Raw genomic sequence first — 12,155 nt, forward strand, 5'->3', positions numbered from 1 at the left:
CTCCCGCAGCGGGGGGGGGGGCATCCGTGCCTGGGCACCGTTTTGGCCGCCCGCCGCACTTGGCCCCGGGCCTGGGGCTTGTTTGTCCCGCAGGCAGGCGAGGGGGGGACGGGACACTGGGCTCTGCATCCCCCCCCATCCCAAAACAGGGTGCCAAGCGGGACCCCTCTCCCCATCGCCCCCCTCCCGGGGACGGGCTGCACCTGCAGCATCCCCAAAATGCAGGGGGGTGCTGGGTGCTGACTCAGATCCCTGGGGGGGGTGGGGGGGGGCGGATCCTACTCTGAGCCCCCCCCCCCCCCCCAGCTCTGCAGGCAGCTGCCCGTGGGTCGGGACCATGGCGCTGCTGCTGCTCCCGCTGCTCGGCCTCCTCGCCTGGCAGGGGGGCCAGGCCCTCGTCCCCCCCAGCGAGCTCAAGCGTGAGTTTGGGGGGGGGCACAGAGTTGGGGGGCTGCAGGGTGGTGAGGGGGGGGGGGGGCAAGGGGTCTGGCAGCACCCTGCGCAGGGCAGCGCTGGTGGGGAGCATGGTTAGGGGAGGGGGGGGGGCACAGCTTTTTGTTGGTTTTTTTTTTTTTGGGGGGGGGGGGGGAGCGCTGGTGCCCATGGGGATGGGATATTTGGGTGCCGGGGGCTGGAGGGGGCACGGCATCATCCCTGGGTGTGGGCTGGGAACCCCAGCTGGACGCTTTTTTTTGGTTTTTTTTTTGGGGGGGGGGGATCCTGCCCGAGGGCTGGCGTGGGCACAACAAGCGCCGGTGGCGATGGCCGGACTGATGGCCACCCCAGCACGAGCCCGTTCCTGGCGGGGGGGGGGACACACAGCTGGGGGACTCGTGGGCAGCGCTGCCCAAATATCGGAGCAGGGAGACGCGGGCTGCAGCCCCAAGCGAGAGTTTTTCGGCTTTTTTTTTGGGGGGGGGGGGGGGGGGGGGGGGGGGGGCGCGGGGGTCTCTGAGTTCCGTTGTAGCGGCATTGGGCGAGCAAACGGGACTCTGCACCCGCAAATATTTGTGTGCGCTGGCGGGGGTTCCCGCCCGTGGGAGCGGCTGGCTGAGGGATGCTCTTCCTCCCACCGCCCCCCCCCGCCCAGAGATGTCGGCAGCCGGCAGCAAATACATCGATACGGAGGTGGAAAACGCCATCAACGGGGTGAAGCAGATGAAGACCCTCATGGACAAGACCAGTAAGGACCACCGAGCCATCCTGCACACGCTGGAGGAGACCAAGAGGAGGAAGGAGGTGAGTGAGGATGAGGAGGGCGGAGCGCTCCAAGCGCGGTACCCGGAGCCGCTGGCCGAGCTGGGCTCCCCCCGCGCCAAACTGGGGTGCATCGAAGGGATGCCGTGCCCTGGATCCAAGCGTCCCGGGAGTTTGGGGATGCCCTCGGGGCTGGATGTGGGTTCCTTGCAGGAAGCGGTGCAGCTGGCCCGGGAGAAGGAGCAGGAGCTGGCGGCGAAGCAGGAGGTTTGCAACGAGACGATGCTGGCGCTCTGGGAAGAGTGCAAGCCCTGCCTCAAGCAAACCTGCATGCGCTTCTACTCCCGCACGTGCCACAGCGGCTCGGGGCTGGTGGGCCGGCAGGTGAGCGGTCCCGCACCCCCCCCGTAACACTGAGGTCGGGGCGAGGGGTGCAATTTTGGCCTGATCCTGCTCCCCTGCCCGGCAGCTGGAGGAATTCCTCAACCGTTCCTCACCCTTCTCCATCTGGGGTGAACGGCGAGCGCATCGACTCGCTGCTGGAGCGGGACCAGCGGCAGGAGCGGCATTTCGAGGACCTGGAAGAACGTTTCGGGTTGCTGGAGGATGGGGTGGATGACATCTTCCAGGACAGCACCCAGGTCTACGGCCGCATGCATCCTTCTTCCCAGCGCCCTTCCGGCGGTTTCCGCGAGGCTTTCCGCCCTCCCATCCAGCGCGTCCGCTTGCCCCCGCGCAGCAGGAGGTTTTCCCGGGAGCTGCATCCTTTCTTCCAGCATCCCCACCACGGCTTCCACCGCCTCTTCCAGCCGCTTTTCGAGATGACGCAGCGGATGCTGGAAGAGGTGCAGGGCGGCTGGGAGCACTCTCTGGGCAGCTTTGCCCCAGGTAGGGTGCTCGCCACGGGCTGGGTGTCGTGGGCTCCCCAATTTGGCTGGAAGCAGCAGGTTGATGGCCAGGCTTCCCGGCAATCCGCCCCCCGCTTCCTTCTTCTGAGGGGGTGACTAACATAGAGGATGAGCTCAACCCTCCTACGAGACAGCGGAGAATCCCCACGGGAGCCCAGAAATCAGAAGCTCCACTGTTTGCAAAGCTGGGTTGGGTTTTTGGGTGTCCCCCCCCTACTGCCGCCGCCCCAAAATCTTGGCAGCCGGAGCTGCCGCCCTCCCGGGAAGGTGTTTGTTTTGGGTGTTCGCTGTGGTTGCCGTCACCGTCTGCCACCGCGGCCCCGGCTCGGGCGGCTGGGAAACGGGCGATTTCGAAACGCAGGTTGGCAGGGAGCGCTTTGCTTTGGAAAAAACAGCTGCGAGGTGGCGGCGGGGGGGGTGGTGTGTGACAAAATTCCTGGGGGAAAAAGCGCTTTTCTCTCCCCCCACGGCACCCCAGGGTGTTGGCCGGGGCTGGCCCCCGCAGCTCTGCCCCGGGTTTGGGGGGGGTCTTCACCCCACCCCATGGTGTTTTTGGGGCGCTGAGGCTGGGCCGTGCACTCCGCAGAGTCCCGTAACTTCAGTGACGAGCGCATGGTGTGTCGGGAGATCCGGCGTAACTCGGCCGGCTGCCTACGGATGCGGGATGAGTGCGAGAAATGCCGGGAGATCCTCTCCGTGGGTGAGCTGGGATGGGTGCCGCGGGTAGGGGGTGAGATGCGGTGGGGTGCACGCACCCGGGGCTGGGGGTGAGCCCTGGCGCCCTCTGAACCCCCCCCAAAAAAACCTCCCGGCAGACTGCTGGCAGACAGACCCTGCACAGAGCCAGCTGCGGGAGCAGCTGGAGGATGCGCTGCGCCTGGCCGAAAGCTTCACCCGCCGCTACGATGACCTCCTCCGCGCCTTCCAAGCCGAAATGCTCAACACCACCAGCCTCCTGGACCAGCTGAACCGCCAGTTCGGCTGGGTCTCCCGTTTGGCCAACCTCACCCAAGGCACCGACGGCTTCCTCCAGGTCACCACGGTGGGTCCCCGCCAGCGTGGTGGCACGGCCGGAGGGCTTGAGCTTCCCCCCCCCCGCCCTCGCTCCGGCTCCGCCGCTCCTCGCTCCGCCACGGCACGGCCGGCAGCCACCGAAAGTGGGTCAGGGGGAGAAAGAGGCGATTGTGCACCCGCCTGAGTGCCTCTCGGCACAATAGCCGGCCGCAGGGCCGGGTGCCAGGGCGAGGGGGCCGGCGTGGGGGCTAGCCCGGCTAGCCTGCTTTTTTCTCCCCGCCTCCTTCTCCAGGTCCTCTCCAAGGCTCCCAACCTCCAGGATCCCTCGGCTCCCCCCGACACGCAGGTGACGGTGCAGCTCTTCGATTCGGAGCCGCTCTCCCTCACCGTGCCCGGGGATATCTCCTGGGATGATCCCCGCTTCATGGAGATCGTGGCCGAGCAGGCGCTGCAGCACTACAAGCAAAATGCCATGTGAGTCCGGGGACCCCCCCCCCCCGCCATCCCCACGGCAGGGCTGGGGGGTCCATGCCGTACCTCACCCTCTCCCATCCTTTCTCCAGCAGAGAGTAGCCGGGCGATGCTCCGCACCGCAGCCCCACCGAACCCCCTCCCCGTGCCGGGGGGTCCAATACCGCCGCTGTCCCCCCCCCGCTGCTGCCGGGGCCCCAGCACGGGCCCTAAATGAACAGAAAAATAAAGGTAGAGTCGAAGACCCCGACCACGCTCGCCTGTGCGTCTTTGGGATTCGCACCCCAGCAAATAAACGTTGCAAAAAGCAGCCGCGTGCACGTGGGGGTGATCACTGGATATTGTGAATTATTGAATCAGTTGGGTTGGGAAAGACCTTGAAGATCACCTAGTCCAACCATTAACCCAACACTGCCACGCCCACCACTAAACCAGTTCAGGGCAGAGGAAGAATTAATTTCATGTTTCCTGCCTTGGTGGCTGGATTATTTTTTAATGAAGGTAAAACCAGGAATCACTAAGGTTGGAAAGGCCCTCTAAGATCATCAGCCCAACCATCACCCCAACACCCCCATGCCCACTAAACCATGTCCCCAAGTGCCACCTCTGCCCGTTTGTTGAACCCCTCCAGGGCTGGGGACTCCCCCACCTCTCTAGGCAGCCTGTTCCAATGCTTGACCACTCTTTCCGTGAACAAATTTCTCCCAATATCCCATCTAAACCTCCCCTGGCGCAGCTTGAGGCCGTTTCCTCTCATGAAATGCGGGGGAAGCCAACCGGGGCTGGCAGGAGCCCCCCACAAGGATGCTGGGGCCCACTGCCTTCTCCCCCATCCCGTGTGGAAGAAGTCTGGGTCCTCTCCTTCCCTTAGGGACACCGAGGACCACGTCCCACACAGCCACCGGGATTGACGGGGGGACTCAGCACCCACCCTCCTGCCAGGGCCAGCAGCACCCTGAGTCCTCCAGCCCCTCTGGGACCCCACGTGCCCCCCAGGCACTGACACCCAAAGAGCGAGCCACGGGCAGATGCGCTTTATTTGGGGGAAGGGGGGAGAAAACACAGGTTGGGGAACAAACGGGGCCAGCCCCAGCCCCCCCACCCCCCGGAGCCCCTTGGGAACAGGGGCAGAGGCTTCGCTCTCCCCCGGAGAGGCGGCTGGGGGTCCGCTCCCCGCCGGGAAGAGCAGGCACGGCCTCGCCATCCCCTCCCGGAGCCCCTGCGGCGAGGCAGGGGAGAGGTTTCTCCTGCAAACAGCAGCAAGACCACGGCCGGCGTCACCACCACGCCGATCCCCTCCCGAGGAGGGGAGACGATCCGGGGAAATAAATCCCGGGGCCGAGGCGGACACGGGGCGGCGCGGCGAGGGGGTTCAGCTCTCGCCGTTGATGGCCGTGCTCTCCCCGCGCAGCAAACCCTCTCGCTCGGCTGCCCCGCCGGCCTCCTCCACGCGCCGGGGTAGGCGGGCAAGCAGGGGCCGGTGCAAGCCGTTGTAAAGAGCAGCACCCACCAGCAGCACCCCAAAACCTAAGATCTCCAAGCCGTGGAAGGTCTCCCAGCCCAGGGCCAGGCTGACGACCCAGATGACGAGGGTGCGGAGGCTGTCCAGCACCATGCGGGTGGTGGCACTGATCTCCTTGGTGACGCTGATGCCGGCGAAGTTGAAGAAGGCGATGCTGCTGATGTTACCCAGCAGGGCCAGGGCGATGAGGGGCCGGTGGCCGATCTGGCAGAAGGCGTCGAGGGCGTCTTCCAGTGTCCGGCGAGGATTCCCGCTGAAGCTGCCCGCCGGGATGTAGTACATGGGCACCAGCAGCAGGGCCAGGATGAAGAAGCCGAAGAAACCTGGGTGCGAGTGGGTGTCGGATGGGTGCTGGCTCCAAGCACCACCCGGGGCTGGCCCCATGGGACCCAAATTCCCACAGCAGCACCCCGTTTGCAGTGGTCCCCCATTCCCTGCACAAAGCAGCCCCCCCCCCAGGCTGGGTTTTGCCAGATCCAGCCCCCTCCCCGCCCCAGCCGCTGTCGCGACAGACCTTCGGTGCCGACGGCCCGCAGCGGGTGCACGTCGTGCTTGTAGACAAACTTCTCCTCCAGCACCATCTGGATGGCGACGATCACCTGCGCCATGACGATGAGCAAGTCGCCTGCGGGGAAGGGAGAGGGGGAAGGCGGAGAAGAGGGGGAAGGCGGAGGAGAGGGAGGCTGAGCCCCCATCTCCCGGCCCACCGGCTGGGCAGCGCGGCAGAGCCATGCCCGGAGATCCCGGCACGCACCCTGCGGGGAGTTATTTCCCCTCCCGTGGCCATCCCACCTCCCCCAAGGGCCACCACGTACCGGTTATCACCTCGCTGAGCTTGTGTTTCTGGTCGTGGGAGCTGCGCAGGTCAGCCAGCCCCACCACCACTAGCCCCACGATGGTGACCAGGATGCCCAGCCACTGGCTCAGCTCCAGTTTGCGGCCCAGGAAGGCCACGGAGAGGAGCCCGGTGAAGATGATGACGGATCCTCGCAGCATCTGGAAGCTGGAGGCGCTGGTCATGTTCAGGGCTGCGTGGGGAGAGATGGACCCGTGAGTTGTGCACGCTGCCGGAGCCGGCTAACGCCGCCGCCCCTCTGCTTAACCATCTGCCCTGGTAATTAAGAGCAGATCGGTGATTAACACTGTCACCCCCCAACTCCTACTGTTTTGGGTTTGCATGGCAAGGTTTTGGGAGCGGAGGGGCTGCCGGGGTGGCTTTTGTGAGAAGCTGCTAGAAGCTTCCCCCATGCCTGATAGAGCCGATGCCAGCCGGCTCCAAGACGGACTTGCCGCTGGCCAAGGCCAAGCCCAGCAGCGATGGTGGCAGCGTCTCTGGGATAACGTATTTAAGAAGAGAAAGAAAAAAAACCACCGGGACACAAACTGCAGCTGGAGAGGGGAGTGAGAACATGTGAGAGGAACGGCCCTGCAGACACCCAGGTGTCCTGGTTTCAGCTGGGATAGAGTTAATTTTCTTCCTAGTAGCAGGCACAGTGCTGTGTTTTGGATTTAGCATGAGAAGAATGTTGATAACACGCTGATGTTTAGTTGTTGCTCAGCACTGCTCATGCCAGTCAAGGACTTTTCAGCTTCCCATGCTCTGCCAGGGGCACAAGAAACTGGGAGGGGGCACAGCCAGAAGAGTTGATCCCAACTGCCTCAAGGGCCGTTCCATACCATACGGTGTCATGGGCAGTATAGAAACTGGGGGGGTTGGCCGGGGGGCAGCGATTGCTGCTCGGGGACGGGCTGGGCATCGGTCGGCGGGTGGTGAGCAATTGCATTGTGCATCACTTGCTTTGTATATTGTTATTATTATCATTATTATATAGTTATTATTATCATTACTACTTTACTTTATTTCAATTATTAAACTGTTCTGATCTCACCCCAGGAGTGTTTCTCACTCTTACTCCTCCGATTCTCTCCCCCATCCCACCGGGGCAGGGGAGGGAGCGAGCGGCTGCGTGGTGCTGAGCTGCTGCCTGGGGCTGAACCACGACACCAGGTCAGTGCAGGAGGAGGGCAGGAGGGGCTCCAGGCACGGAGCAGAGATTCCCCTGCACCCCTGGGGCAGCCCATGGCGAGGCAGCTGTGCCCCTGCACCCATGGGGGCCCCCGGGGAGCAGAGATCCCCCTGCACCCGGGGAGGAGCCCACGCCGGAGCAGGGGATGTGCCCCAAGGAGGCTGTGACTCCGGGGGAAGCCCACGCTGGAGCAGGGTTGCTGGCAGGAATTGGGACCCCGCGGGGGACCCACGCTGGAGCAGGCTGCTCCTGAGGGGCTGCACCCTGGGGAAGGGACCCACGCTGGAGCAGTGCGTGAAGAGCTGCAGCCCCGGGGAAGGACCCACGCTGGGGCAGTGCGTGGAGGACTGTCTGCCGTGGGAGGGACCCACGCTGGGGCAGGGAGGAGTGTGAGGAGTCCTCCCCTGGGGAGGAAGGAGCGGCAGAGACGACGTGTGATGGACTGACCGCAGCCCCCATTCCCCGTCCCCCTGTGCCGCTGGCAGGAGGAGGTGGAGAAATGGGGAGTGAAGTTGGGCCCGGGAAGAAGGGAGGGGTGGGGGGAAGGGGTTTTAAGATTTGATTTTATTTCTCATTACCCTACACGTGTTCTCACTCCCCTCTCCTATTCAGTTTTGATTGGTAATAAATTAAACTGATTTTCCCCAAGTCGAGTCTGTGTTGCCCGTGACGGTAATTGCTGAGTGATCTCCCTGTCCTTATCTCGACCCATGAGCTTTTTCGTTATATTTTCTCTCCCCTGTCCAGTTCAGAAGGGGAGTGAGAGCGGCTTTGGCAGGCACCTGATGTCCAGCCAAGGTCAACCCACCGCACCTACTTAGAGCCGAGAAGCTCGTGCCAAGACGCAGCCCCACGGGAGCCCCGTGCCCCACACCGAGGAACAAGGCTTACTGAGCCCCGCCACAACTCGCTGCACGGGTGGGAAGCGTTGGCTCAGACCCCTCGCACCGGCTTCAGGGTTGTCCTCCCCCCCCAAAACCGAATGCGCTGCCGAGTCCTGCAACCCAACAGCTGAATCCAGCCCCAGCCGGGTCCCCGCAGGGGAAGGGGGGATGGAGTTGGTGCCCCTGTCCCCAGCACTTACCCACGTACATGATGCTGGTCCCGGTCATGTCGCAGAGGGCGGGGGGCAGGAAGAGCAGCGAGCTGAAGGGCTGCGACGGGGCCATGCTGGGCTCCGGTCTCCGCCGATCCCTCCAGACCAACAGGTAAAACACCCCCAAGCAGGAAAATTCACCCAGGAACATGCCCACGGCCTGCGAGAAAGGGGAGTGAGGGGGGCTGGTGCTGCCGGCGAGGCCCATCCTGCTCCGGGCGCGGGGCTCACCTGCAAGAAGGGGTGCTGGAAGCCGTGCTCCTCCGTCCCGCCGCAGCCGGTTGCGCTGAAGTTATCAGCCCACCTATGAGGCAGAGAGAGAGGGCGGTGGTTAAAGCAGGAGGCTGCGGGGAGCTGAAGAACACCCCTAAAAGCCAACCCTGGGGTTGTCCTCTGGGCCACCAGCTCCCTGAGGTGACGGCTGCGGAGACTGGAGATCTGTGGGGAAGGAGACGCCAGGGAAGGAGACGCCATCGCGGCCGCCCAGACCTGCCGACAGCTCCTGGCCCGGCTCCCGGCCCTGAGTGACAGGCAGGGAAAGGGACACCGGCGTGTCGCACGGCCCCGCGATCCGGTGTCCCCGACGGCTGCCAGCACGCGTGGCTGGAGCTGGCCAGGCAGCGCCGTCTGCTGCTGGGGAGCCCAGGAGAGCGTCGTGGGGGTCACCCCAACCCCTTCCCTCCTCCCCGTGTCACCGGCCTTGAAGTCTCGGGGGCTGAGGGACGCAGAGCCCATAGAGAATGCTGGAGCGCGGGCTCCTCGCACCCCCCGCCACGGTTTTGGGACACAACCCCCCTCTTTTAGGTATTCCAAGCAGTACAGAGGGCAACGCTGGTGATCACAGCCCACGGCACAGGTCCCCACATTTCGGCGAGGATCTCTTAATGGTTCCTAGTTTTTACTTTCATTATAAATAATCCAGCCACCAAGCCAGGAAACATGAAATTGCTACTCTCCCCTTAACTGGTTTAGTGGTGGACTTGGTAGTGTTGGGTTAATGGTTGCACTGGATGATCTTCAAGGTCTTTTCCAACCTAAACAATTCTGTGATTCTATGATTCTTCAGGGACCACCCGCAGCGGGACACCCCGACACAGGCCGGCCAGCACCCAGTTCCCCTCCGGCCGCTTTTCGCTGATGCCAAGCGGCTGCAGTTCTGCTGAGCTCGGGGAAACGGGGCAGGAGCGGAGGCTGGGGCAATCCCCAGCCCATCCCTCGCCGCGCGGCCAGGGGCTTTTCAGCCAGGCCAGCAAGATTTCGGCGTGAGTCAGCCCCGGCTGATGCGCCGCAGCCCCTCCGCCACGGGCCAGCTCGGGCCCGCGTTTCGCAAGAGGGTTTTTTTTTTTTGTCGGGCTATGCACGGGTCTCGTGAGCCGGCCGAGAGCTCGGTGCCGTCTCCTGGCTCCCGTGTGCGCCGTGGGGATCCTGTGCCTCAGTTTCCCCATCCGGGGAACCTCAACCTGCTGCGAGGCCAGGGCCAGCTGGAGCCCGGCCGCTTGCCGAAACCCCGCTGACACCCATGCGTCTGCCCGGCAGCACCGGGACGAGCCAGCTTGGCAGGTCTGCCTTGCCGGGGCAGCTCTTGGGAACACCATCCTCATCCTCGCTGCCAGGGCCGGGAGCACCCTAGGGTGCTCTCTGTGCAGAGGGGCTGCATCCAGCCCCTGCCTGCCTTTTGGGGTGAGCTGGAGCACAGAAGCGGGCGCAGGGTGCCTGGTTTTGGGGGGCACTCGCACAGCTCCACCCCGGCACCCCGGGGTCGGGCGCAGCAGCCCACGGCGGGAGACCCGCACCCCTCGGTAGCGCCCATAAGAGGGTTGGGGACCCCCTGCTCCCCCGGCCATGCAGCCCCCCCCTTCCCGCCCCATCACCAGGAGCGGGGTCCCCAAGGAGCAGCAGCCCTGGTCCCTATGGGGCACCCCACAGCTGGGGGGGGGGCGAGGGCCGGTGCTGGGGCTCTGCCCACACAGTCTGGACCGTGGCCCGGCCTGGGGCAGCCCCCCAGGCCCTGCGTGGGGCTTGGGGGGAGGCCCGAGGGGACCCTAAGCCCCCCCCGGGGTGGGACACCCCCGGAGCTCGGGGCGGGGCCCAACCCCGGGCTGGAAGGAGCAGGGGCCTGAAGAGCGGGGGCCAGGCCGCCCAGAGGCCCGGGAGGCCCCCGAACAGGACCGGTGGGCCCAGCCCCGGGCTCAAGGGGAACCGGTCCCGCTGCCGGGCCCCAGCCCCGGGCTTGCGGGTCCCCCCCCGCCCCGAGGACTCACTTGGCCGCCAAGGTGTTGATGGAGCCGGTGAGCAGCATGAGGGCGGCCAGGCCCAGCTGGTACCGGGACCAGGCCATGGCCCCGCCGCCGCCTCCCGCCCTGCACCGGGGCCGCCGCCGCCCGAGGCCACGCCCCCCGGCGGGCCCGGCTCCGCCCCCGGCCGGCCGCGCCCCGCCCCGCAGCCGCTAAACCACGCCCTCTAATATGCATGTACCCGCCCACAGCGCATAGCCACGCCCACAAATAGACACGTACCCGCCCGCAGCGCATAACCACGCCCACAGGCACGCCAGTCACCGCCCACAGCGCATAACCACGCCCACAATAGGCACGTACGCGCCCGCAGTTTCTAACCACGCCCGCTAATATGCATGTCCCCGCCCACAGCGCATAACCACGCCCACAGACACCGCCTGTCTGCCCACAGGGCCTAACCACGCCCACAAATAGGCATGTCCCCGCCCACAGGGCATATCCACACCCACAAGCTCGCCAATCCCCGCCCACAGCGCATAACCACGCCCACAAATATACACGGACACGCCCCGCGGGGTATAACCACGCCCACTTATAATGCATGGCCCCGCCCTCCCGTCCCCTCCGCGCCGCGCTCCCGGCGCCCAGGCCCTGTGCGCGGTCCCGGTGCCCCCCGCCCCGGCTCCCCCCCGCCCCGGTGCTGCCCGCCCCGGTGCCCCCCGCCCCGGTGCCGCCCGTCCTGGTGTCCCCCACCCCGGTTCCCCCCCCGCCCCGGTGCCCCCCGCCCCGGTGCCGCCCGTCCTGGTGTCCCCCACCCCGGTTCCCCCCCGCCCCGGTGCCGCCCGTCCCGGTGCCGCCCGCCCCGGTTCCCCCCCGGCCCTGTGCCCCCCGCCCCGGTGCTTCCCACCCCGGTTCCCCCCCGTCCCGGTGCCCCCCACCCCGGTTCCCCCCCGGCCCGGTGCCCCCCGCCCCGGTTCCCCCCCGGCCCGGTGCCCCCCGCCCCGGTGCCCCCCGCCCCGGTGCTTCCCACCCCGGTTCCCCCCCGTCCCGGTGCCCCCCGCCCCGGTTCCCCCCCGCCCCGGTGCCCCCCGCCCCGGTGCCGCCGTGCCCCGGTGCCCCTGCCGCTGTCCCCACGCCGTGGCCCTGTGCTCCCCCGGTGCCCCCCGGGCCCCCCCGCCGCGGTGCTGCGCTGCCGGGCTCGGCCGGCCGTGCCGGGTGCCCGTGGGCGCCGTGCCCGTGTCACGCGTGTCCCCGCCGCGGTGCCGGCAGATGGCGCCGGCGGAGCAGGGTTGGGCTCCCCGCCGCCCCCGGGACTCGGCCCCCGCCCGGCCCGGGCCAGGCAGCAGCGACGGAGCCTCCACCCCGGCCGGGGACACCCTGCCCGGGCTAACCCTGCCCGGGCTAACCCTGCCCGGGCTAACCCTGCCCGGGATAAACCTGCCCGGGATAACCCTGCCCGGGATAAACCTGCCTGGGCTAACCCTGCCCGAGCTAACCCTGCCCGGGCTAACCCTGCCCGGGCTAAACCCTGCCCGGGCTACCCCTGCCCGGGCTACCCCTGCCCGGGATAAACCTGCCCGGGCTAACCCTGCCTGGGCTAACCCTGCCCGGGATAAACCCTGCCCATGATAAACCCTGCCCCAGCTAAACCCTGCCCCGGCTAAACCCTGCCTGGGATAAACC

The 12,155-nt window shown here is 66.4% G+C and overlaps 2 protein-coding genes across 2 annotated transcripts; one reads left to right on the forward strand and one right to left on the reverse strand.

The window, feature by feature from the left end:
* The first annotated feature begins 337 nt into the window (after positions 1–337).
* On the forward strand, positions 338–3,597 carry CLU (clusterin). Its single transcript, XM_075708183.1, is given in 8 exon segments — positions 338–419; positions 1,091–1,239; positions 1,411–1,581; positions 1,667–1,708; positions 1,710–2,085; positions 2,692–2,805; positions 2,921–3,147; positions 3,412–3,597. Coding segments are annotated over 8 exon segments (1,347 nt in total).
* A 1,365-nt stretch (positions 3,598–4,962) lies between these two features.
* On the reverse strand, positions 4,963–10,573 carry SLC35F6 (solute carrier family 35 member F6). Its single transcript, XM_075708165.1, has 6 exons — positions 10,497–10,573; positions 8,467–8,539; positions 8,224–8,395; positions 5,928–6,140; positions 5,627–5,737; positions 4,963–5,435 (listed from the first exon to the last, which is right to left on the reverse strand). Exons 1-6 carry the CDS (start codon positions 10,571–10,573, stop codon positions 4,963–4,965), a joined length of 1,119 nt encoding a protein of 372 aa, XP_075564280.1.
* Between the last annotated feature and the right edge of the window lie 1,582 nt (positions 10,574–12,155).

The sequence above is a fragment of the Pelecanus crispus genome, chromosome 3, assembly GCF_030463565.1.
Source record: "Pelecanus crispus isolate bPelCri1 chromosome 3, bPelCri1.pri, whole genome shotgun sequence".
In the NCBI taxonomy this organism is placed as follows: Eukaryota; Metazoa; Chordata; class Aves; order Pelecaniformes; family Pelecanidae; genus Pelecanus; species Pelecanus crispus.

Coding starts and splice junctions, on each gene's coding strand:
- SLC35F6 (XM_075708165.1), bottom strand. CDS start 10,573: ATGGCCTGGTCCCGGTACCAGCTGGGCCTGGCCGCCCTCATGCTGCTC. Junction 8,540..10,496: donor ATCAACACCTTGGCGGCCAA/GTGAGTCCTCGG, acceptor TCTGCCTCATAG/GTGGGCTGATAACTTCAGCG. Junction 5,436..5,626: donor GCGGGCCGTCGGCACCGAAG/GTCTGTCGCGAC, acceptor ACTCGCACCCAG/GTTTCTTCGGCTTCTTCATC.